Source organism: Aspergillus japonicus, assembly GCF_003184785.1.
Source record: "Aspergillus japonicus CBS 114.51 unplaced genomic scaffold BO86scaffold_6, whole genome shotgun sequence".
In the NCBI taxonomy this organism is placed as follows: Eukaryota; Fungi; Ascomycota; class Eurotiomycetes; order Eurotiales; family Aspergillaceae; genus Aspergillus; species Aspergillus japonicus.
In genome coordinates, this window is record NW_020291643.1 from 806,412 (window position 1) to 832,219 (window position 25,808).

At 50.5% G+C, this 25,808-nt stretch overlaps 5 protein-coding genes across 5 annotated transcripts; 4 read left to right on the forward strand and 1 right to left on the reverse strand.

Moving 5' to 3' along the window:
• Positions 1–922: 922 nt before the first annotated feature.
• BO86DRAFT_355365 (terpene cyclase/mutase family protein) lies at positions 923–3,101 on the reverse strand (the record flags this gene model as incomplete). The annotated part of the gene is made up of 2 exons (XM_025669620.1): positions 1,127–3,101; positions 923–1,060 (listed from the first exon to the last, which is right to left on the reverse strand). The coding sequence occupies exons 1-2, from the start codon at positions 2,969–2,971 to the stop codon at positions 923–925; spliced, it is 1,983 nt and encodes a 660-aa protein (XP_025531319.1). The 5' UTR covers positions 2,972–3,101.
• A 489-nt stretch (positions 3,102–3,590) lies between these two features.
• Positions 3,591–5,431, forward strand: BO86DRAFT_355368 (putative cytochrome P450 oxidoreductase/alkane hydroxylase; the record flags this gene model as incomplete). Its single annotated transcript, XM_025669621.1, has 3 exons — positions 3,591–4,895; positions 4,953–5,219; positions 5,283–5,431. The coding sequence occupies exons 1-3, from the start codon at positions 3,818–3,820 to the stop codon at positions 5,429–5,431; spliced, it is 1,494 nt and encodes a 497-aa protein (XP_025531320.1). The 5' UTR covers positions 3,591–3,817.
• Positions 5,432–5,603: 172 nt separating this feature from the next.
• Positions 5,604–7,461, forward strand: BO86DRAFT_438942 (LysR family regulatory protein). Its single transcript, XM_025676141.1, has 2 exons — positions 5,604–6,003; positions 6,065–7,461. The coding sequence occupies exons 1-2, from the start codon at positions 5,776–5,778 to the stop codon at positions 7,328–7,330; spliced, it is 1,494 nt and encodes a 497-aa protein (XP_025531321.1). The 5' UTR covers positions 5,604–5,775; the 3' UTR covers positions 7,331–7,461.
• Positions 7,462–7,952: 491 nt separating this feature from the next.
• On the forward strand, positions 7,953–12,141 carry BO86DRAFT_438945 (ABC transporter ATP-binding protein; the record flags this gene model as incomplete). The annotated part of the gene is made up of 7 exons (XM_025676142.1): positions 7,953–8,174; positions 8,233–8,347; positions 8,402–8,976; positions 9,041–9,595; positions 9,645–11,594; positions 11,646–11,761; positions 11,818–12,141. The coding sequence occupies 7 exons, from the start codon at positions 7,953–7,955 to the stop codon at positions 12,062–12,064; spliced, it is 3,780 nt and encodes a 1,259-aa protein (XP_025531322.1). The 3' UTR covers positions 12,065–12,141.
• A 694-nt stretch (positions 12,142–12,835) lies between these two features.
• On the forward strand, positions 12,836–13,438 carry BO86DRAFT_376433 (uncharacterized protein; the record flags this gene model as incomplete). The annotated part of the gene is made up of 3 exons (XM_025670533.1): positions 12,836–12,964; positions 13,064–13,294; positions 13,382–13,438. The coding sequence occupies 3 exons, from the start codon at positions 12,836–12,838 to the stop codon at positions 13,436–13,438; spliced, it is 417 nt and encodes a 138-aa protein (XP_025531323.1).
• Positions 13,439–25,808: the final 12,370 nt, after the last annotated feature.

Sequence of the window (25,808 nt, forward strand, 5' to 3'; positions counted from 1 at the left end):
CCTCACCTGATCCTGACTTTATCCACACTTCATCCGCGCTCTCATCAAGAGATGACCCTACATCTTTGACCTTCTCATGAATCTCCCCAATTTGTCTCTCCGTGGGGATTAGGAACATATTGGAAGCGACACTGGCGTAATCAAAGCAACTGTTTGTTCTTCGCATCCTTCTGTACAAACAGTACTCGAACATGCAATCAGGAATCCTATCTGAGCTGCTTGCTAACTTATGGTCGTTTCTCTACGCCGCAGAATGGAACCAAAGACCTTTCATCGTGACTATGTCGACGCAGACCACCCTCCAGTTTCACTCGCACGCTCGACAAAGCGCAGATTAAAACTAAGTCGCAGATGAGTCGCTGTGATGAGATTAGGTCGAAGCAAGAAGGTGGCGTGGAAGCGGACTGCGACACACAGTCTCTCTTCTCTTCTCGTTGACTTGTATGGATATCATTCTGTATGCCCGAAGATGCAGAGGAAACATTCTGCCTACTCCAAGGCACGTCATTAATCATTTGAAATGACATAGAGAGCGATTTTACCCCGGATGGAAGTACAAGCCACTGGTAAGACCGTCATCATGGCCACATGACCCTAGCCACGACACATGAAAGAGCCTTGAAGGCACGACTCAGAACAGCCCAATAATGCAACGATCGCCTTCTAAAGTGCACATTTGCGGGAGTTCGTGGCTACAGCACTCGCCTCACGCCCTTCGACCTTCCGATGCACTTTACCAAGCACGACTGGCAGTCGGTGTAGGGAACTAGGATGATTTGTCCTTGATAATCTCTCCTCGACCCTGCTGCATGTTTTGGACTGAGGTAGGCTACCGCTACACGCAAAGAGCTGGAATGGGTCACTATGTTCATGGTATGCTAAGTCCTCATGTCTACTACAGAACAGTCCGCCACGCGTGCCATCATCCTTGAGCCGAGGCTTTCCGCATATACCTTCCCAGCGCCATCATGGGAAAGTAATGAGCGTAATACACGTATCCCAGATAGAAATGATTCGGAAACCCGGTTCCCGTGTACATTTTATCCGTCCATGTTCCCGTCTGTATATTATCCGCCCCTGTTCCCGTGTGCATTTTCTCCGTCCATTCTTCCGTCTTCCGGCCGACAACTTCCATTGAATCGACGAGATACCTGACGCCTTGCTCAATCACCTCGTCTGTGGGTGGCAAATATGCCAACAGCGCCATCAGCGCCCAGGCAGTCTGCGCAGCAGTGGACTTGTGGCGCTTGATCGGCATATTTGGGTCTTTATACGTGAGCAAGGACTCGCCCCATCCGCCATCAACATTCTGGATAGATTTCAACCACTCCATGGCAATATCTACCATCCTCTGAACGCGTTTATCCTCGTCCATAAAATAAGCCAAACCACACAGCGCGTGCGAAGTGCCGTAAATATAATTGCACCCCCATCGGCCAAACCAGCTTCCATTAGACTCTTGGGTGGTGGCGAGGTAGTCGATCCCGCGATGGCAAGCCAAACGAAGCTGAGGATAGAGATGTATGACTGTGTTGCTTTTATCGGGAGTTCGCATGAACAACCCAAATGCTTCAAGGATGCGACCTGTGATGTCGGCGCAGGAGGTGTCGCACAGACTGTCCATATCACTGAAGGGAATCTTGTTGAGGAAGAGCTTGTCGTTCTCAACATCAAAGGCAGCCCAACCTCCATCCGGGTTCTGCATCCCCAATATCCATTTCGTGGCTTGAATCACGGAGAAAGAGGATACCGACGCCGGGTCCTGTTTTATCTGTGCGAGAATGATGGCTGCAGTGTCGTCTACATCGGGGTACCACGTGTTGTCGTACTCAAAACTAAAGCCCCCGGGCGGAAGATTCGGACGATAGACGCGCCAGTCTCCGCGCAGGTCAAAGATCTGACGACGTCGAATCCAATTGACCGCTCGATCGAGCATTTCCTTGTCAGTGGACATGGCGTCGCACAACCCAATGGTCATCAGTGCCGTGTCCCAGACTGGAGACACGCAGGCCTGGATCCTCTTGCCTTGCTCATCCTGCCAGGCGAAACGTTCCAGAGCTTCGAAACCGAGACGCACCGGCTCGTCATCAAGTTGGTATCCTTCGAGCAGCAGAGCATACATACTCGCGTGCATCGGAGGAAAAATTCCACCCCAATCGCCGGAGGTTTCTTGTCGGTCGAGGATCCATTCAACACACTTGCGGCGAGCATAAGTGCGCATGAACGGTACCGATCGCAATCCCCCGAGCTGATACAAGACGTTATCGACAACGGTGAATACTAGACCGGCGATGTCACGATCGGCCGCCAAGGTCCAAAGTGACTTGCCATAGGGTACGTTCTTATTCATGCTATCTGTCCATAATTCATCGAGGTAGTCGTTGCTCGCCGACTGCCCGTTTGGCAGTGGGTACACCGGCTGGTGATGGCATATAAGCAACAATGGGGCGATTGTTCCTCGTGCCCAGGACGCCAGTTTGAATATATTGATTGGCAGCGAAGAGGGCAGAAGGATGAGTTCTACCGGGATTTGCGGTACTGCGGTCCACGGAAACAACCCAAAGGTGGCCAAGAAAATGCGTGTGAACACCCGGACAGCAGCCACTCCCCCGGCCTGAAGCACAAACGTCCTCGCTCGTTGCATGGGCACAGAGTTAATATCTTCTCCTAGTATTTTCAAGGCCAGGTATGCCTCTGTTGTGGTTGAGACGTCGCCGGGAATCTCTGGAGCCAGTCCCCAGGAGCCATCCGGATTCTGCTCAGATAGAAGCCAATAGGCATACGAAGGTCCATTGACCGTCAGATCTAGACCTAAAGCGTATCGAAGAAAGACATATTCGGACGTGATAGTTGCGTTGGATTTGAGCTCACCGCACCAATGACCGTCTGGATGCACCGTTTCCCGAGAAAACTCGGTCGCTTGATCAAGTGTGTCCTTGACGAGCGAAGCGAGTTCCCTTGTCTTGCACATTGTATGAAAGGTCTCTGTTTCCTTCGCTGATTACGATCGCTCTCGATCGACGAGTGGGATTTGGACACGATGAAAGACGGGAAGTGCACTGATGCTTTAATGCTTTCTTGGTGGGTTATCTTCCATGGAAATGTACATGGGCGGTCGGTTTACTGACTCAAAGTGAAGGAAAGTCTGACTCTGAGAGCCCAAACAAGAGAGAAGGGTTCTTTAGACCTTCTGCACAGTCTAAGTACTGCGCATGTACTTGTTGGATTAGTTGCCTGAGGCATATACATGAGCTCCAAAGAAGATGAGCCAATGAATGAATTGATCGGACTTTGGGGCCGCGAACAAGAAATCTCATCGAACCGATGCTATAGACTATTTCATCGTGTGGGTGCTCAGCTAGTGTGAAATGTTCAGTTGGTTGGTGTTGCAAGAGTGACCAATTCCCTGGCGCTACTCGTGCATAGCTAGCGCAGGATCGGCGTGCAGTGGTGTGGTGGGTCGAGGAGGATGGATCACATCTGACCATGACAGGTTTTGTCCTTGGAATTTTGTTTTGTTTTTGTGACTTTTTGTTGCAGCTGACGCTTGGGGCCTCTGTTCATGTTGAATCTCTCACGCGTCATGCCTTCCTAATTGACCACGGAAGGTCCCCCAAGATGCTGGGTTTCCCTGTATGTTTTTGCGTCGGTTTGGCGGGGATGAGACACGATAGGGGTTTTTATCTGCAAGAACTAGCGCTGATCTTCTACGGGCGCTCTTACACTCCTCCTAATACCAGATCATTGTTGAATAACAGCCGGTTGAATTCTTGAGCCAGCATCGAGATTGAGGATTGTGAGTCAGGCAATCATCACCATGGGACTACCGACAGGACCTCTCCCACTGGCCGTACTAGGATTCCTTGTGCTCATGTGGCTGTTCAAGCTGCGACGAGCACACAGCTTATACGCGCTCGAGCAACAGTACGGTTGCGGGAATGTGGTCAAGGAGAAAGTCTCCCGGCTGGACTTCTTGGGTGTACTGAAAGTGCTCGAATTCGCCCACCATTTCCGGCATAAAACCGCACTCGAGTATACAGATACGCTTTTCAAGAAATATGGAAATACTTATATGTCTCAGATTCTGGGTTATCGCATTCACTTCACATGCGATCCTGCCAACATCAAACACATTCTCTCAACGGGCTTTGCGGATTATGACAGCTCCAAGCTGCGAGGCCCCTTATTCAATCCCATTACACCTCATGGCATCTTTACGGTTGATGGCCTCGACTGGCGAGTAATGCGCGATCAGCTGCGTACCCAGCTGTCCAATAATCGCAGAATCTGTGATTTTGTAATGTTCGAGCAGCAATTCCAGACATTCCTTCAGCGTGTACCGCCTGATGGTCAAAGGTTCGACATCCAGGGATGTTTCATCAGCCTTGCAATTGATATCCAAAGCGGATTCGCTTTGGGTGACTCGGTCGGTAGCTTGCATCCCAGTCCCGCGCCGGCGAAGAAGCACTTTGCGGAAGACTTGCATGTCATCAAGGAGACTATTGTTCGTGATGGCTTCCGAGGCCCTCTGCGCCATCTTTCGAGGAAACTCGAGTTTCGACGGTCTTGTACACGGGCGCGTCGCTTCGTTATGGATTATGCGGAGCGGGAAGTAGCAAAGGGAATTTCACAAGACAACGCAGAGGGATACTATTTCATGAAGGGCTTGAATGAAAAAGGAGCAGATGCTGCTCAGTTGGCAAACCAGACTTTGAGTATTTTGCTAGCTAACGATAGCATTGCTACCACATTATCGGGAACCTTCTTCCTTCTGTCACAGCATAAGAGAGTAGTGTCAAAACTACGACAAATTGTCCTGGAGGAGATAGGACCCAATCCCCCTACATACGACCAGCTCACAAAGATTCCTTACCTCACATACGTTATCCATGAGAGTAATGATGCCCTCAGTATTCTTCAATTACTCTATCACTAATGAAAGCTCGCTACAGGTATGCGATTCTTCCCAGCAGCTCCCTTGAATGCGCGAACTGCAAACAAACACACTGTTCTGCCATTCGGTGGCGGGCTCGATGGCAGCAAACCGATTTTGATCCGCAAAGACGATATCCTCGTCTTCTCTTCCTGGTCTAGCCACCGATCGGAGGCCAGCTTCGGCTCGAACCCCGAGGAATTTCGACCCGAGCGATGGGAAAATCTGGGCGCCGACGTCGCCGGGTTTATACCATTCAACAAGGGCCCTCGAATTTGTCCCGGACGTGAGTACTCATGCACCAGACCTCAACCTACAACTGCGCTAACCGTCAATCTTGACTCTAAAGAACGTTACGCTATGATTGCCATTTCTTACATGGTTGCTCGTCTGATGCAGACATTCTCAAACGTAACAGATTACAATCCGGGACCGTGGGTTGAGAGGATATCGATGACACTGGAAAACGATAATGGTGTGTTGGTTGGATTAAGTTGAGAGACTATGACAATATTGATTGCTGGTCTTGTTGGCTTGATTCTGGAAGATTGATGTCCTCTCTGCTTCACATGTGGTCATGTTGATCAATTATTGATACGCACGTATTGAAGTGCACGCCGATCCATCAAAGAACAAAGCCAGGATCTGTAGCCTGGTAGCTGTAGCCTTCCGAGTCGAGTCGGGCAAGTCCTGTACCTTACTAGGTACCTAGTACCTAGTAACTAGTAATATCCAGTACCTACCTGGAGCGGGTCGTTTTTTCTAGCTCTTGCCATCACCTCCCCACTCATCTTCTCTCCATTCAAATCTCATCCTTCACAAAAGTCTCACACTGCTTAACAATGGGTCTTAGATCAACGCTTTTTGGGCATTTTCAAGTCCCTACTTTTCCCACAGACCGAATCATCCCTCTACGCGTCTGGGATGATGTTCCACACATACGCGCCTTAGTTCATGACTGCACCTTTGGCTTCGATGATGTGCTCGATGATACGAAGCTACGCAAGGCACTACACACTTTACTCCAGATAGGAAACTGGGGACAGCTGGGGGCGCGATTGAGGTTGAACGTAGGTTGCTTTGTTCCTGACTGAGAGGCTGTGTGTGTATATACACTAATTGGTTCTTCAGTCGAAGGGAAAGCTCGAATACCGTGTCCCAACCCAGTACGATGATTCCCGACCGGCATTCATCTTCACAACGACAAAACATGACATGAGTATTAATGATCACCCATTGGGATCTCGTCTCCCACGGACATCATCATCCAAGGCGCCCTTCTTGGCCCCACGCGCGGCTGAATTTGGTCCCTTAGTGTGTGACCATGACTCTCCCCAAACTCTGAGGGATTGGATCTCATCCGACCTACCGCAGCTCAGGATTCATGTGGTCCTGTTTGATGATTCGACTCTGTTGACGATTACATACCCGCATACGCTGATGGACGCGGTCGGGCGCTCAACATTCCTGCGAGCCTGGACAGCCGTCCTGCGCGGCCAGCCTGGTGATGTTCCACCATTCCGAGACCTATCTGAGGACCCGCTGGCCTCGCTCGGTGTGGAGGTTCCAGGACCAAGCTACATCCATGCCGATCGGGTCCTTCAGGGATTTGGGCTGGTCGTATTTGGGATCCGCCATTTGTTCGATCTTTGGTTCCACCGTCAAGAAGATCACCTTCTTCTCCTCCCTGGCCGATTTGTGGAACGACTGCGACTGCAGGCGCTGCAGGAACTATCCCACCACAATGATTCCTACCTTAGTGAAAGTGACGTGTTGCTTTCTTGGTGGGTAAAAAGCGTTACACGTGCATTGGACCTGTCACCGGACCAAATGATCATGTCGATGAACATGTTTGAGGTTCGGGATTTGTTCGAGGACTGGTTCCCGACCGGCAGCGCTTATATTGGCAACGCCATTTTTCCCTCCTACACGCTGCTTTCTGTGCCGGATGTCATGAAGGGAAATATTGGTACATTGGCGCAAGAGAACCGTCGGGCCCTGAGTCGCCACCGGACCAAGGAGCAGGTGCATGCTTTAGCGTCCCTTCAAAGTCGCTCGCTGCTAACGACAACCCCGCTCGTCGGCGACTCAAATCTGGTGTTCATGGCCTGCACTAACCATCACAAGGCTCGGTTCTTCGAGCTGGACTTCTCCCCAGCCGTGGTCCGACCAGGGGTGCCCCTGTCAGGAAGGGCCAACCCGCTGGGGCGACCCTCGTATGTGGGTAATATCGAACATAGTGATGGGTACCCAACAAGGAATTTGCTGAGAGTGATGGGGAAAGACGCCGCGGGTAATTGGTGGCTTTCGTGCACTTTACGGGAGGGGGCCTGGGAGAAGATTGTCAGAGACCTGGATTTGGCTCTGATGGAAATGGACCATCCCTCGGATACTTGAATTTGCAGCCCTGCCCTGGAAGAGAGGAGGCCGAGGAGCTGAATTGACACACGCCTAAGCAAGATGATTTTGGGGCGGACAAATAGATCAAGGTGTTAAGACTATTGTGGGGCTTAGCCGGGTCTTCAGCTGCAGTGGTCGATGTTATCTTGCATTTACTAGCCTCTACTAAAGCCAATCTCCCGTCCCGATCTGGCTTGATCAGCCCGAAGCCATCCTATTATTGCTCATGGTTGGTTACAGTGCATTATTTAGTCAACTACGGAGTACAGCAAGGAGTGTAGAAACTGGTCAAGAATTGATTAAGTTCGGTGGGGTGAAGTGAAAAGCCATCGCGCAGTTAATGCTTAGGAAGCCCAAGCCATTCTGGTTGATCCGTGAGTCTTGGATGGAGCGCGCTTGTTGAGGAATGTGCATCGCCGAGTTCCTGCCAGGGATTCCAACACACCGAGATAAGGTGACGTATCAGCTTGCTTCCTCCAAAGCAACAAAGCTCCTACATTCAAATTTCTGAGTGAAATCCCACGGCTCACGTGACTGAGAACAGCGATGGTCTTAGTGTTTACCAGTGCACAAGAAGCAATCAGTGGCCGAATTTGAAGGTTCAATACTGGTAAGACAGATGTCTGATGCAATCTTGCTTGATGACATCCAGCCGATTGCCCGTTGCTCTTTTGAGGATCGGGAGACCCGAGACACAGCAATCGAGGAGCAAATCGAGACTGTATCGAGAAGAGCTGGGTTGTTCACGGTCTACAGATATGCTACTTTCTATGAAAGATGGAGCTTGGCAATATGTGTTTTCTGCGCGCTGGTCGCCGGTGCGGCGCTTCCTTTAGTGACGGTAGATATCCTCTCAAAGGGCACCACGTCTAGTTTGAAGTTTGAACTGACCTGTGTAGCTCGTTTTTGGATCATTCATCGAGCACTTCATTAGCGGCAATTCAAATGATGCTAAAACAACTCACTTCATTGCAGACTCAGTCAGGCAACTATCACTCCGGCTAGTATATATCGGTCCGTGGGTGCGTATTCGAGCGGGGGCTGAGCATCGCTGATAGATCTAGGAAGCAATCGGATCCCTTCTATCGACTTGGTGTAGCACCTGGGGATTCAACCGCCTAGGCGAGAAAATCACTGTGAGACTACAGTCAGAGTACCTCACCGCTGCTCTCCAGCAAAACCTGGATTACTTCGATGCTGTTGGGGCCGGCGAGCTGACGGCTGGCGTCGACACCGACATAAGAACAATCCAGGAAGGCATTTCCCAGAAAATGGGCATGCTCATCTCCGGACTCGCCGGCTTCATCGTGGCCATCATTATTGCCTTTTCACAGAACCCTCGGTTTGCGGGCATGATGCTGTCCCAGCCCCTGGCTCTGATGCTTGTAGTAGGTGGGCTTGGATCCTGGATGGGCAGGACTCAACGGCAAGGGCAAGTGAACTGGGTACAGGCAGACAACCTCGCACAAGATGTGCTCGGAGCTATTAGGGCTGTTCTTGCGTACCGAAGTCAGGAGCGATACACGAACAAGTACCAGGAAACTATTCGGATTCCTATTCTGCTCGAGCGTCGCGAGCGGCTCATTTTCGGTATTATTGTTGCCGGGTCTTTTGCTGTTCTCCATTGGGCAAATGGATTAGGTGTATGTAGGCCGTCCTTTCCTTTCAACCTAGGTTGGCTAACTCTTCGCAATCGCTGATGTGTAGATTTGGCAAGCAAATCGCTTATTCCATGAGGCGAAATGTACCATCCCAGAAGCCTTGACTATCCTGTATGCAATGACGGTGGCCGGCGGGATGCTTAGCCAAGCCCTCCCTTTTTTGCCCGCTATCATACAGGCTCATGACGCAGTCAGTCGAGTCTTTTCGGTCATTGAGCGTAGATCATCATCAAGTATTTCATACTCTACAGGTCGCACCATTAAGCCCCTTCAAGGACGTATTGAATTTCACGATGTGATCTTCACATATCCGTCCCAACCGAGTCGACCGATATTGCACTGCGTTAGTTTCATCGTTTTACCAGGGCAGACAGTGGCATTCGTTGGTGCTTCAGGATCCGGGAAGTCAACTGTGCTCTGTCTTCTCGAGCAACTTTATCTACCATCCAGCGGGTGCATAACGGTAGATCATGAACCCATCGAAGAGCTCGGCATCTCGTGGTTGAGGTCCCAGATGGGATACGTCGATCAGGATGTGGCTCTCTTCCGAGGTTCAATTCACGACAACATAGCCTACGGTCTCCATGTCTCTTTGAAACAGGTCTGTCAACTCACCCTATTCCAGGGAGATCGTGTGCTGATCTAGGTAGAGCCTGACAGCAGCAGTCGTTAGGGAGCGGGTTATTGAAGCCGCCAAAATTGCCCAGATACATCCCTTTATTTCCGATTTGCCTGATGGCTACGATACGGCACTAGGCTTCGGCGGGTCCGGTCTGTCCGGAGGCCAAAGGCAACGAATCGCTATCGCTCGGGCAATTGTGTCCCAGCCCCCTATTCTGCTTCTAGATGAGGCTACTGCTGCTCTAGATAGCAAGAGCGAAAGAGAGGTCCAGAATGCACTAGGTGCAGCGATGACGGGGAGAACGACGATCGTGATAGCTCATCGACTGTCTACGATCCAGCGTGCCGACAAGATTATCGTCATGCACAATGGACAGATCAAGGATCAAGGCTCACACGCAGAACTGATGCTCAAATGCGACATTTACCAAGCTTTGGTGAGACAACAGAGCATGAAGCCGAAGCCTCTAGCTCAGGAAGAGATGCATCATGAGAGAAATTCTTTTTCGGCGGATGTGTCAACTGAAGACTGGAAGGACGTTACAAAATCGGGTGCAATCATCCATAGGCCACATAATGGCTCTGCATCCGCCCCCGTCCTTCGGAGTGGCGTTAGGTTTGTTTGGAAACTCAATGAGCCAGAACTGCTTTATGTTGGAGCTGGCGTTTTTCTTAGTATCCTTGCAGGCATGAGCTATCCCCTTCACGCGATTTTCTTCGGTAACGGAATTGTTTCTATCATTGACCCTAAGCTAAGCACGGGTGGTCACCCCGCCCGTTTCTGGGCCCTGATGTACCTTATTCATGGTGTTGTGGTCTTTGCACTCTATTATGGTCGGGCATACTGTTTCGCAGCTTCTGCATCCATGCTTCACATGCGAGCCCGTGCTTCCCTTTTCAAATCCCTCCTCTCAAAGGGGTTCCCGTTCTTTGATGACGAGGCCCATTCAACCGGATCCCTTCTCAGCGTCCTTTCTTCTGATGCGCAAAAGATCATCGGCATTTCAGGGACCTCCCTTGGGTTGACGGCTGAAAGTGTGTTCATGCTCGTCACCGGGATCACTGTCGGGTGTGCTTTCGGCTGGAAGCTAGGATTGGCCTCAACGGCGATAATCCCGTTCATCGCCGCGTCAGGATTTCTGCAATATTTCATCGTGATGCATGTGCAAAGATGCATCAGACGGAACTCTGATGCCGTTGCGATCGCACATGAGGCTTTTACCTCGATCCGAACCGTGACCGTGCTCGGGCTGCAGAGCACCATCAGCGCCGCATTTGCGGCCCAGATCCAGCAAGACGCCCGAGAGAGATACTGGATCCTTACCGGCGTGGCCTATGCATGCGGGACATTTTTCCGCGTGTTGGGCATCGCTTTTGTCTTTTGGTATGGAGGTATTCATCTTATTGCCACAGGAGAGTACTCTATACAGCAATTCTACGTCTGCTTCGCGGCTATTGTGTGGGGATCCCAGGCGGCGTCGACTCTCTTTGCACATGCCCCGGACATTGCGGGCGCGCAGGTGGCCGCTTCTCGGGTGCGGAAATTGATGCATGAGTCGAGCTTGAGTCCGTCAGAAGGTGTTATGCCCGCTCCAAGCACTGTGAAAGATGTCGCTCTGCGGAGAGTTCACTTCAGGTATCCCACCCGCTCTTCTGGATCCTGGACTCTGGACGATGTCAGTCTGAATGCGCGCGCTGGACACCTTATCGGTCTGGTTGGGGCTACTGGAAGTGGGAAAAGCTCTGTGATCAACCTTCTTGAACGCTTTTATTCTGCTGGCTCTGGTAGTATTACGCTTGACGATGCATCGATCGACGAGTATGATCTTGAGTCTTACTACCATTATTTCGCCCTTGTCGACCAGAACCCGTGTCTTGTGGGCGAAGATATCCGAGAGGCTCTTCATAGTGATAACAGAGTCATTCCTGATGAGGAACTTCTCGCTGTTCTGGCTAAAGTGGGGTTAGATGGATTCATTGTGAGTACCTGCTACCAATTGGTCACTGCAAACCTGCCTAATACATAGTAGTTGTCCCTTCCTCAAGGACTCAGCACACCCATCATAGCAAACGGATCCAACCTCTCAGGTGGTCAACGTCAACGTATGGCAATTGCAAAAGCCCTGCTATGGAAGCCGAAAATACTGTACGTGGCTCTGGCTCTACCACATGATTCTAGGCAAGGGAACTGACAGAAAGCAGACTCCTAGACGAAGCAACTTCAGCCTTGGATGCTTCCTCTGAGTATCAAGTCCAACAGGCCCTACGTGAGGCAATGGCCGGTCGGACAACCATCGCAGTGGCTCATCGCTTGAAGACAATTATGCACGCAGATGAAATTTTGGTGTTTGAGAATGGCCGGATTGTCGAAAGGGGGACGCATCGGAAACTCATGGAGAAGCGGGGCAAGTACTGGGAATTGGCGCAACTGCAGGAGTTGGAGGGGTGATCTTGCCCCGGTCTATTTTTGTGTCAGAACCAGTCACTATGGTGGTGGTGGAAGTCTAATTTATGGCGTAGCACGCGATAGCCGAAATGTACTGCGCAAATAGTGTACATGATGACCACGCTCATATCCAATCCACAACCAAGCCTTGGGCTGATTCGACTTGGCAAAGACAAGCATTGGCCAAGAGCCTCGTATCGCCGCTGCACTGAAGTATTTTTGGGGTCGCGAGGCTGAGTCTTCCCTAAGTATATTTCAGCGTGTCCGGTGAGATTGTACAGTACCTTTTGCGCAGTACTCCCCCCTTCGCAGCGGAGGGTTTATGCTGAATGATTTCAGTTCACTCGTGAGGCATTTGGAGATGAAAATAAGTCTAATTTTGATGGCATTTTTAGGACAGCAAAGCTTAAGACACGCCTGATCTACAACTGGAAAAGCAATTATCGACGAGATCACCCCGCAGTGGCCGAAATACGAGAGGTACGCCTGATGTCTCACAACAGCGTTGAGCTTCTACCAACGGGATCGTGCAACCTCAGATTCGATAAATATAGCAGAGACATCATCTACGCCTGACGTCGAATTACAAATCTGAGATAAAAATGAGTGGTCTGGTTGAATCGAGCAAGTTGATGCGGCTTTCCTGTCACGCCCAGATGTATCAGAAATAAGGGACTAGAAATCACTATATAAGGGCCATGGATGCCACAGGAGAGGCTCAATACTTCATCAACATCACCATCCACCACAACCCAACTATCTAGATCAGCGACCATGAAGAGCACCCTCGCCCTCACAGCCTTCGCCACCATGGCCCTGGGCCAAGGCATCTTCATCAATTCTCCTGCAGCAGGCACCGAACTCCAAGTCGGAGAAACCATCACCGTCCAGGTCGCTCGCGGCGTATGATCTGCCCCTTTCCCTTTCTTCCCTGTGCCTCCTCCCAGCATACTCTCACCCACTCAGAGAGAATGCCCTTGATTGACAATCGAACGATGACAGGACTACATCCAAGCCATGACGGAAATCGGCATCGCGATCGGCATCCAATCCTGCCCCGACACTCGCCCCTGCCCGCCCCCGAACGAATACCTGCAGTACGTTCTCTACAACGGTCCCTATGACCCGGAGTATGAGACGGGCTTCTACGATCAGTATCAGAACTTCACGGTCACTGTGCCCGACGTGACGGGACCGGCGCAGATCGGGGTGTCGAGGGCTTATCTTGTTGGGGTATGTGGTTTCCTTCCCTTTCCTTTCTGGGGGAGTGGGTGTGGCTGGAAGAGGCATACATGCTGATGATGTGTTCTTGGTGTCTAGGCCGGTTATTTGACTGTTGTTGGGTCGACGGCGAGTAATTATACTATTGTGGCGTGATGGAAAGGTCGGAGGTTTGGGAGGATAGGTGGGTTAGAGGGGAATGCTCTGTGATAGCGCTTGGGAATGAGGCTGGCTTTCCAGTTAGTGCTTTGAGTATTCTTGGCTTTATAGTAACTAGGGTCCTTGGAGCCATATTTAAGTCTACCTTGGTGTCTTCTTTTTTGTTTCAGCCCGTCGTTGCAAAAGGAAAGCGTGGCGTAGCGGCAGGACCATGGGGACCAACTCCCGCAAGGCTGACCCCGGGGTTGGGGAAGCTTAGCTATGGCGGAACGACTTTGATATTACTATGCCCTTTCTCCACTACACAGTCATCCTAGTTCTTTGGCTTCTCTGGACTCATTTCTATGTTAGATAGATAATCAAGAGCGACACATAGTGTAGTCCAGAAGGTTCAAAGTGTACATATGGAAACTGCCTTTGTCCGGAAAGCAACCCCCAGAGAATAGGTAGACGAAAGATGCACATCTTTCAAGGCATGCACCTACCCACTGCAGCTGCCACAGTCTTTCACAACTGTTTGCTACATAGGAACACTCCCACCCGTTCCCGTCTCTCCCAGCCCAGGAGGGCAACTGTGCACCTCCCACTTCTTGACTCACCAGCCGCACCCGGCCCTGCGCCGAGCCACACTGGCCCAGTGTCGAGCCGCATGGCAGCGCATTGAATAGCCAATGGCCGCCCAAATAATTGCATGGTCTCAATGTCGGGTTAATGTCTGTAAAAGGCGGTGAATAACGCCTGGAGCCCGACAATGGGAATACTGCCGATGTAGTTAAGCATCACCGCATTGATGCGTGTGAATTGCGCAACGACGGTGAATACCCGCATACGCCCTCGCTCGCCCTCAGGCATAAATACCTCCTCCTTCTCCTTCTTTTCGCCCTTTCTCTTCCTTTCTTCTTCCTTCCTTCCACCAACAACCATCCTTCCTCTCTTCAACTTCATGATCACCCTTCCATCTCTGGTCAAGGCTGAGGTCTATCTCATGGCTTGACTTCTTTCTTAACTTGTTCTTCATCATCAACACTCACTTCCTTGTATCAAACCTCCTTCTGTCATATCAGGCTACTTCTATCCAGCTTCACTTTCTTTCGTCAACCCCACTTCAACCAAGCCTACCTTCTTCTAGCACATCCACATCTGTTCAGCTCACTTGTTTCCATCAAGTCATGTCATCAAGTTGCTTCAACTTCTCACTACGAAAGTTGTTCTCTCTTCTTCTGTGCCGAACTTATCTCTCATAATCCTCATTCCTGGGGGGGTTGAGAGCGATGAGCGATGCTCGCTCTCTGAAGAAGCCTCTCTCTATCTGACCCGGTCTGAGCTGAGTCAAATGTATCTATCTCCAGACCAAGGCTGACATTCGTCCTGGGAGCCTGAGGCTGGGCCTATGGCTACGACCGAACTTGATATTCTTCAAAGAAGATTCCAAGTCAGCGGCGTGGGCAGCCAGATCTTCCCTGACAAGATAGCTTCCGTTCCATGATGCAACGAGGCTTGTCTGGGCGTTTCACCCTTATGACACGGCTCATGGCTCTCAGATGAAGTTCCACCACCGCAGACGCTCTGCTCGGCTCCGCGAGAGGAAGACCTCCAGTACATTGAGGAAGAAGGGTATCTCTGCGCCAAGCCCAACACTAACCGCTTCGTCGTGCTCACCTCCCCTCAGTCGTTCTTCGGGAGAAGGACTTGCCACCCAGGAACTTGTAGAGGCTCACTGAGGTAAGTGCTCCTCAAAATCTTCCTTTTTCAAGAAATATGAGACTTACAATCATGAATTCAAGGCTTTGAGACCGCCTGGTTATCAACCAAGACACAGATCTTGGGGTCAGGGGCGACCGAGCTCCACCAAAGTTGGATGTCGAATTTCGGTCAGTCGACAGAGTCTTGCATGCTCTTGCTTCATCTGAGCAACGCCATAAGTAGTGGCAAAACACAAAAGCCAGCTGTCACAGCAACCAGAGTGGATGCTCCAGCAAATGACGATATGCCGAGCTACTGAAACACGCCGACAGCTTCAGCGTGAAGGTGCCAAACCACGGCAGCGCGGGCTCGTAGATTGAATACCAGCAAGCACAGAACTGAAACCACATCGCGACCGTCTGGAAGCTGAGATAATTTTCTCTCTCCATCTGGTATTCTTCTCAAGGCTGAGCAGAAGGTCACTTGGTACTTGTGTGTGCGAGCCCAGGTTGATTTTGACACCCCACCGTCTGGCTTTCTTATATATCCTGCTCATGCTTGATCCAATTCTCCTGGAAAGTATTCTTCGGCATGTAAGCAATCAAGGCCAAAGAAAAATCCTGTATCTGGTCGATACTAGGGAAAAGGTCATCCAATAGGCAAACTTGGCACTGTCTCTCTCTGCGAGGGGTCAGGTATCGGACTTTTCTGTCCTGCGCAGTATCCGTCTCCTGAGATGCTGGAGATTGCAAAGAGTCCGATCGACATTGTGATTGGAACCCCCGGTGTCAATCCCGTTTTATGCCTGTCGCGGCGTTGGCAAGTGACCCATGCTTCTGATCTAGTCGGTGCTTAAATCTCGGGCACAAGACATTGCTCGTGGGACTCGGTTCACGCTTGAGCTTCACAATCTTGCTTTGGAACTTTTTGACGTGATAATCGACTCAAAATCCCTTCCAGTGGTTCAAAATTGGGCCATGAGAATGTGCAATTTCTTCTCACCTACTTATAGTTCTCCATTCATCCGGTGAGATCTCATTACCTCACTCAATTTGGTTCTTGGAGTCCGAATTTCTCTACGCCGTTCTTGTGCCATGTTCCACCTGCTGTTCCATCTGTTGCATCAAACTAATCGGCATGGAAAAGCTGGGAGAACAATCACTTGTTCACAATCGAGGTACGGGGATATATCCTCTTTCTCAAAGAGCGAAATTGAGATTGCTCGTTGGGATTACCCTCACTTTCGGGTACAAAGGATTGAGGCTTCTCATTCGGAGAAAGCCAGTCAGAGAGTCACAAGACCAGGCCGCCCTTGAGTAGCTGTATGACCAGTGCAAAACGTCTGAGTTTGACCGATCTGGGCCTCTTATGTCCTAGGCATCTTGACATTGTTCCCGCAAAGTAAAGCGAGGTTCGATACGCGCTGTGTGCGCATGAGATATCAGGAGTACATCAAGCATCTACTCCGGTACCACGATGGTCGATTCGTCCGGCATCCTTGATCTCGATACGTCACATCTAACACCTTGAGGCGACGACAGATCAACAGCCGCGTCGGCTTTTATACCTACGACGCCAGGTTACTCAAAAGATAGATCACTATTCGCCGCCTTGAAGACGACATGGAGTTCTGAGGTGGAGAAAACGAAATCCATTCAACAAGCCCGACCAACACGGTAGATGCCGTACACTTCCGCACTGCTCTTCCTGTGATACTCCACCTTCTCACGGGTGGGTGGGTTTTGCTTCGGTATACAATATATTGTTAACCATTGTCTCTTTATGCGAGGCCCCCAAGACACAAGAGAACCAGATGTACGGGTACGGCAAACAGAAAGTTGGGTGACTTTTAGCCTAACACAACTGGAGCTTTACTGGTCCTTATTCTTTGCCTCAGTCTCTTCAACGGGCCGCGGATTTGATACCCTTTCCCCTCGATGACAGATTACATTTCTGCCGATCGGCATCGGCCGATTCCCTTTGAGAAATTAGCTATGAACACAGTCTGAGAACTGAACCAGGTGTCCGAGAAACATCGTCGGCACCCAAAGGCCCTGTCAAAGACTCCACGAGCCTGTAACTTGCTTATGGTGGGCGGTATTCCTGAACTGTGATGTGGAAAAGCTCAGAGAGTGTGTGGAGAAGGCGGAGGACGTCGCTGGTTGGCGAGTCTCAACCGTTGGCATGATGAGGAACACCAAGACCATGTTGAAGCAATGGGTTCGGATGCACTCAAGCTATATAGCCTTGGGAAAATTGGATCTGAAAGACTGGTAATACAGACCGATGCAATGTGCCAGCAGTGCCAGCATCAAGGTGTGCCTTTCCTTTAGCTCATGGTCTTTCGGTGCTTTTTCACAGGGACCGGAGGAATGCACTGCGTGGCCTCTTCTGCTTTTGCGTGCCGGCATGATCTTTGAAAGCTGAGCGTGACAGACTGCCTGTTCGCAAAGTCTACTTCCGAGATTACCCTCAACAAGTACAATATCGATCTAGGCCCTGCAAAGCCTGGTTCTGAGCTATACTTAAGCACAGGTTGAGACATGGACAATGCTAAAGTAAGATCTTATATACCCTTTTCCCCACGGTGATTGGATGACTGACCAGCATCTTCAGGGATACAACCATCCTCCTACGTCGAATCAATGGTGAAATTCCACGACAAAATGAAACTATGAGTACGGCCGTGTTTCACATTGACACCATCCAGGCTCGCGATCAAATTGGTTCCATCATCATTGTGCCAACGCTCGCGCCTTGAAATGCTGCTAAAGCCTTTCACTGTGAAACCTCAAGATATAGCTTCTTAAGCAGCACCTGTCTAGGTTTGTGGGAACCGACGCAACAGTTTTGCGAATGCCAACAAGACGATTGACTTTTGCAAGACATTTAGCTCTCCGGAATTCTGAACCTATGGCACAAACAGTTTATGAGAGGCAGTTTCACTACCCCGCTTTGGTGCATTTGCAAGATTCAATTGCAGAATGCAGTGAGACTGCATGCTACTCAGGCTATCGATACAGTGCAGCATGGACTGTGCTCTCTAATGCGGGCTTCATTGCACACGTTCTTTTCATTCCAAAGCTAGGACGGTCTGCATTCTGCTCTCGTATGGTGCCTGATATTGAATGTCTGTGGCGAAGCTGCGCTATCTGTTTGCAACTGGCGCCCGCGAGCTGGCATCCGCTGTCCTGCAGTTCAGGGAATTGCTCCCAGCTCGCCCATCTCTGATCAATTATGGGGTCTTGGCCTTTTACAATAAGCTAATACATCCGCTGGTAAGTGATCCCCTCTTCCCGTGAATTACTTCCCTTGGTGCGTGGCTGTCGAATGCGCTGACCACTTTCGCTTCCTAGCGCGGCCATGAAATGGTCCTAAATCTTGATAGATTCCCGCGGTGCCACATCCTCCTCCTGCCGATATACACTTTTCATACCACAGACCAGAATATGGGCAGGCGCAAACACTTTGGAGCGAACGGCTTGGAGGAGTTCGGATTTACGGTCGCTTGCAATCTAAGAGCAGTCCTCTCTCGCATTTCAACTGCGTGACCAGGGCGCGGGCGCCAAAACTTACTGGAGCCTTCCTAGTGGGAAGAAAAAAAACGAATCCAGTATTGTCTAAAGCCGGCGCCTACTCTGTAGCAGGTCGATGAATCTATGATAGATGCACAGGATTGATGAGATGACACTCATTCCTCGAGTGTCGCAGTACCTGTGACATTTATCGACCTTCCAACATTACGACTATAAGCCTTCGTTCTTGCCGTGATTTAGAGCAAATGAAGGTCTATACAACTACGCTCAAGCAGGACTGTGGGTGAGTGGGCGTGGCTTGCGAGTTGGATGATTGGTCATCGGCACAATCACCTGCGACGAACAAACGCCCTCTGCAAGCGAACATCTACAACTCGTCCACACAAGCCACTCACCCGCGAATCACGTTTGGAACATCAACGTTTACATGCAATCTTAGATTACACCTACTAGAAAGCTCTTAGCCTCTGCGTGCCGAAGTGGAGACCCATCGCAACCATCGATCTCACTGGACGTAGTGTCGTGCAAAATGGTCTTCCCCTGTCTTTTAGCCTTAATGTCCAAGAAAGGCCGGGTGGATCCATGAGGAGGCTTTTTTATAGCCCAAAACATCACGAGGAGTGGCCTTGAGCTCACAGTCAGAGCTGCAAAGTTGAATTGCTGGGCCAAAGAACCTGGAAGTCTCCCCTTCATATTTCTCTTATTATCCAGACCTCCATGGTCCTAATAGCTCGATCCCTGTTAGGGAAATCATAGTACTGATGTCAATCGATCGAGTCACGGTTCCCAACGAATAGCATGGGCGATATTTTCATCAACAGTGGCAGTTAGACGAAACTCGCCGGAAGCTTGACGGCTAGTGCGCAAGTTGCTGGCCTACGCCACGAACTCGAACCATCATGCTGAGAAGTCTCTGCAAATTTCTTCTCCTTATCGACCAGAGGAATCACCAAGAAGTTGGCCGCTGGTTTGGGTAGAGTATGCTACCCGAAATCTCAAACAGACAGGCTTTTGAGATTGGACACCGAATGGCTCAGAGGCGGCCGCCCTTATCTCGGAAGAGCATTTCATAGAATGGCACTTATTCTGTCTCTCTGAGGATGAATTTACACGCAGATATTGAAGTTATACCAACTTATCGAGCGTGGTGCTGACTTCTTATTGTCTGTCCATCCCCATTTCTCCACGGTCCTCCACAGACACTAGCCTGGTCGGACATGTTGGAAGTTGCTTTCATTTACTGGGATCTTCCTGTTCATCGGCGTGGCTAACAACCCTGGTTCATCTAACTCTGGTGCCAGATGTAGTGGCTGAGTCGAGGCTATCATCATCATAGAGTATGACGACACGTTTGGGGAGAAGAGCTAGATTCTTTGCCTCACTCCCGAATTAAACCAAGTGACTCAGTGCAAGAATTCTTGGAAAACTCAAGCCTGCGCGGTGACCGAGAATGCTCTCAAATGGGCCGGCTTGATGAGCTCCCCGCGGCGGATTCAACACTGAGCCCTAATTCGAACTCTTCATCTAAACTGGCGGGAATCAGGTGTTCACCAAAGTCACCTATGGACCGGTCCATGTAATTGACCAATCACCTAAATCGGCACTACAGCCTCCCATTCTGCTACTGGCATTGACGTTCAATTGACCAACTTCAAGTAGCCAGACAATGGCCCCGAACAGGCACGGCCTAGCTCACACCATATTGCAAAGGGCCCTTTGTGGATGGCTGGTGGTGTCAGAGACAGATAAGGACACAAGAGGACTTTCTGAGCACGGAATTGGCTCAGGAACCACGCCGCCTTTCCTAGCCTGATTGATGGTCTAGTCGCCGTGCTACCGGTTCATTTTAGCCATTCTGAAATGAGCAGACGAGATGATCGAGCTGTCCTTGCTTGAAGGGTGCCCAAGAAAACTCTTGGTGGCTATATGACCCTGCATCATGGTCTTGATCCTGCAATCGATCAAATTCTATAATTGCGCTAATGTTCGGACTTCGGCCAATTACTACATGTTGATCGAAGAACCCGGTACCTGTGACGAGTAACATGGCGATGAAGTCACAGGGGCTTTCTACAATGTCGGTCTGTCAGGCCAAGCTCCCAGCTACTCATTCTACCGATAGGTGAGCCGATCATCAGGCCTTTGGCAAGAAACCAACAAAGGTACCAAAACTCGTATCGCATTCGTTGTCACTGACGGCTCATCGGGCACACCTGCCCTTACCGGCCACAATCTATCGAGCAGGAGCCCGCCAATCCTATCAATTCCCCGACAAAGGAATGCCACCAGCCCCTACAGCTGTCAACAGCTTTTTCCAGCCCTGACAGCCCTGACAGCCATCAACATTCCTCTACAGCTCTTTTCAACCCCAGACAGTCGGGTCACCTCTCAGACACAGCTGCGGTCGTTCTCCGCCGTCCTCCGCCCCTATCGTCCCCAGTCACGTTAGAACGCTGAAAGATTCAGCCTCTAAGCCCCTCGCGATGACTCTGGGTCCCGAGTACCTGGGTGTCACGTCCCTCCTACCGGAGACCGAGTGGGTAAATAAGACGTTCGCGTTCGAGCGGCACGTGCTCGGTTTGCCGGAAGTCCGGTAATAACCGCTGACCAGGGACCCGGACCAACCGATCGACTGTTTCTACGACAAATACGAAAACGGCGCATACATCCACGAAGGAAACCCCCTTCAGGCGCAAGAGGCCATAGACGAGGACATGAAAAAAAGACGTGGTGGCCGGCCGAGAAGGGGCCGACGGTGCCCATTCCTCAAGAGACCATTGTCGAGATTATTCATCATGTGCATCTGGGGCTTCATCGCGGGAGGTGAAACGAGGAGTTGCTTTGAGAACTGTTACCTACTTCTTGGCTGAAGCCCCTACCTACCAAGGACCTTGAGACTCGGCTGCTGGTGCGCTCAACTCCGGTGAGTAGGAACGAGTCTGTCACATGCCTTGTACAGTGGTCTACCGGAAGACTCTATGCCAACTGATGGCTCCTTTGTCTGTGCAGGACTGAGCTTCGATTCTGTCCCTACACTGTCAGTTCCCAGAAAGCTCGGCTTATACGACCAGGTACTCATGAGAATTTGGATCAGCGCCTTTATGGCTCTCAAATCTTGATTTCCTGGATTCAATCCAGCGGTATAGCATGACCATCGTGTCAGCTATCAGTGACATGGGAGGCGATGCGTCAGGCGCTGCATGTGATGCGTACTTTGGCTTTACAATAGGCCGCATCTTGGAGCAGAACAATATCTCGGAATGATCAGAACACAGGACGATTTAATTTGATGATATGACCGGTGGGTTACCCGTGTTGATTCTTGGTCCAAGCAGCGGGATTTCTTCGGTTCGTTCTACATCGGTGAAGGACACCATATTGAAATATCCTTCCGTACCATCATATATGCGGTGGGTATTTTTCGCGGAGCCATGGCCGGCGCCAAGCAATCTTTGCCGTTTTTGAACCGGCGGCCCAGGGAAGATGGCTCATGGACTGAAGTATAAGTCCACTCCCAATCCGTGACTGCGCATAAGAAGTGGGGCTGGATAATATGTGTCTGACGAGCAGGCAAGGGAATGCTCGCTGCGAATAACCAACACGGTTCCTAGGAAAGATTTCTGCCTCGCTGTGGTAAGTGTCAAGCTTAAAGCACATATGTCGGTTGCTCTCAACTCAACAAAGCTAGAGCTGCAACCAGCAGGCGAAGCACCCTTCGCACATGTCGATACTCAGACCAGCGGCGGGTGTAGTTATCCAGCCGGCTGGCACACCTGTTTTGCAAAATCCGGGAGGTGGTAAAGGGCGATGACCTCTGTGACCAGGGAAGGACCGATAGGTCAACAAAAATAGCCCGGGTCGACAAATGACTTTCACGAAATGGAGACCTTCGATATATCGAATATTCCTCTCTGACTCAAAATTCAGTCGTGCACTGAGATTGGCTATCTCTAAGGCTCCACATCCAATGACAATTCCATCGAGGTCATGGCCAGGATGAAGTCCGCATCCGATCAAGCAGCCTCATTGACCTCCATTCCAGGTCTTCTCTCCTTCCTCAACTCTTTGCAGACCATTCTGATCATTTCTGACTATTCCCGACTCTTCCTGGCCGCCGCTCCGCCAGATGGCTCCACCTTCAAACTCCAACTCGCCTACTCCCCAGGCCGAGCCCCGCGCACAGAGTGCGGACTCTACACCTGCAATGTCCGAGAAGAGCACAAAGCCAACCGGCAAGATCCTTTCTGCGAAGCCTACCACCGCCCAGCCCACCACCCAGCCTGCCACCGCCCAGCCTCGCCTCGACAAGGGCAAGCAATCGTCTACATGGGATAATGTCGGCGCCGAGCAAGTTGTAAGCCACCCCTCTTCACTTACACCCATGCGGTCTAACCTGTCTCTACCCAGCTTTCCGATATCGCTACTTCGACGTCCCTCTTTCTTTTCCACCCTTAAGGCCGAGTCGAATGACCGCGTCCTCGCCGAAGAGGCCGGAAGCCTTGACCCTCTGCCATCTCTTACTCGTACAGAGAAGAAAGGTACGGGTTTGACGGACAATGGAATTCCAAGCTCACGGAGAATGCTGGCTCGCAGCTTGTTCAATGACGACAATAATCGCTATAGAGTGAACCCTCCGCAGAAATCCCGAGCTTTGCTGAGAAATCTCCCCTTCTGGTAATCGTAGGAATGTCCCCGGCAGACGACAAGAAGCCTGCCACGAGGTATTTACCGCACGATAGGCAGCCGGACAGCCCGCCATACACGCATCATGAGAACACAGTCTGAAGCGGCAAGCGATCACCTCCCGCGGTAAGAAGGTTTTGCCGCTCCATGCGGCGAATGGATGAAAGAGGCCAAGATTCCGCAGCCCTCGTATACCACATATATAAAGTGCCTGTGGATCTCCTGGCAACTGCGCAGAGAAAACAACTTCTGCGAGTTCGGAAATCTAATCATTACGAAACCTGATGGTCCAGAATAACAGCATGCCTTTTTTAAAAAAGGACCCGAGACATTATCCAAAACCGGCGGAGTATAAAATATGGACGACCTGGAATCCAAAGCATAGAGGGTACCGATCCACGCGACGAGGTTGGTACATTAGCTAGCCACACCTGGGATATAGCCCAATGTTCATCACCAGGATGCCAGGGTAGAAACACATATCACAGATATCAGGTGTTGGGTTTGTCTAGAGGAACCTCTGTCAACCGCGACAAGTCGTGTTGGATGCGAGCACAACTATTGTCACACGTTGAAGGAAGGAAAGAGCGGAAACGCCTCGAGCACTAGCATCTTGACTAATTACATGACAACACCACATCGCCTCAACGGAGTCGACCCTCTCCAATTTCAAACGAACTTGCGGGTTTACTTGACTAGCCCGGAGCTGTATGCCGCCGGAGACAGAACTGATTCTGACGCAAATCCACTTGGCGGACATTAATATTTGCATAAAGAGAAATCCACACGACCTATGGTCCCACCATCTCGAAATCCAATGAAGGCCACTGAGGATCGGTCACACCAACAGGTTCTACACAGATAATACTATATGCAAGCTCTAAGAGAGTTGGCCTGGACTGCGATCCCGCGCTTGTAGAGATGAGCCCCTCGTGACGCTTAGATCATGGAGTGGAGCAGGGTGGCCTCATCCCGGGCAGTGCAAGAAGTGCGGGCATCGCGATGGTCGACAAGTCGAAGGTGTAAAGTCAACTCGGTTTTCATTTTGTGCCCTCAAATACCCGAGTGATAACCCTATGCTCAACAACTGGGTGATAGCCGCTGGGCAAATGCTAAATGTCAGAGCCCTCGGTTAGCAGAGTGTGTACGTCTGGAGGTTAACCGCAGGCAAAAATCTTCGACGAAGATGTGCTCATGCTTAGCAAGCTCAACCTAAGACTCTAAATGAGCTCGTCGTCATAAAGTAAGAAGGGTTACGTACCTCATGGCATAGTGGAGTTGGCATAGACAGGCAATTGTCAGGACTCCTGCGCCTCCATCTTAACTTGCTTGTTGGAGACCTAAGGAGCCTGAGTTTCTCATCATCATGAGACGTCGGGTCTTGAAGGAAGATCCGAGAACGACTACTGGAAGCCGATCCAGTTTCATTGATAAGTGGGGTCTTCTGCTTGTCAGGAGAGCATGGATATAAACCATGTACGGTTTTTCTCAGAATCACCCGATAACCATAGACAGTTTAGCGGGCGCCCAGGCCAGGGTGAGGAAGAAAACGGGACGAGCAAATTGAGGACAATGCAAGTAGCACGCATCGTGGCCACGTCACCATCTTCCGCTGCTCTCGTCCAAGGAAACCAAGACATATATCGGACGCCGGCAATGAGGTTGCATGTCCTAGAGACAGACCCTTGAAACCCCAACCGAATGGTGAAATGCTAGCCCAACATAAAACGTCTCGCGAAGGGGCCCATCCTTGGATCCTGCAATACAGCATCCAAGCAGAAGCCCAGTTACATACTATGATCCTAGCCTCGGATGATCTCCATCTATCGGGGAACCTGTGCGAGAAGCAACAGTCCGTCTCCCTTCTCAGAGAATATCCTTTTCTGGTCGATCACCGGCGATTCAACCACACGTTTAGTTTCATATACGATGCTACAACACTATCAAGAAGAACATGAATCGTCTTCAATGAGAATCAAAGGACTCGAGCCGCTACAGCTACCTCAATCTGTGCAATATTTTGAATACTGCTTCGCAGGAGGGATGCTATTCTCAAAAGTAGCGGGCTCAGATTGGGCTCCGATCATATTTGACGGGCATCAGTCTAATCACTACAGATACTGCACACCTCGCCCTACCTCCTGAGAACTGGTTTCGGTAAGAACTTTTGTCAAAGCAACCCCGGAAGCACTACCTCGTGCACATACCTTTGTCTCCGGGTCGGAGATTTAAACCATGAGAAGTGAAAAGCCAGCCAGAAAGCCCGCGACTATGTGCCCTTTGGATTGCATTTCGCGTTGCTGTTTAGCGTAGGCAGTGTAAAACTCTAGTGGTTCAACCTTATGATTGATTAAGGACAGTGGTGTTGACAACCCGAAAAGACCGACTCTTCATTGTCTTTACAACAAAAGTGGTTTCACAGGAAACAAAAAACTGGACGCTCAAAGCTTTTCACCTTTCCTCCT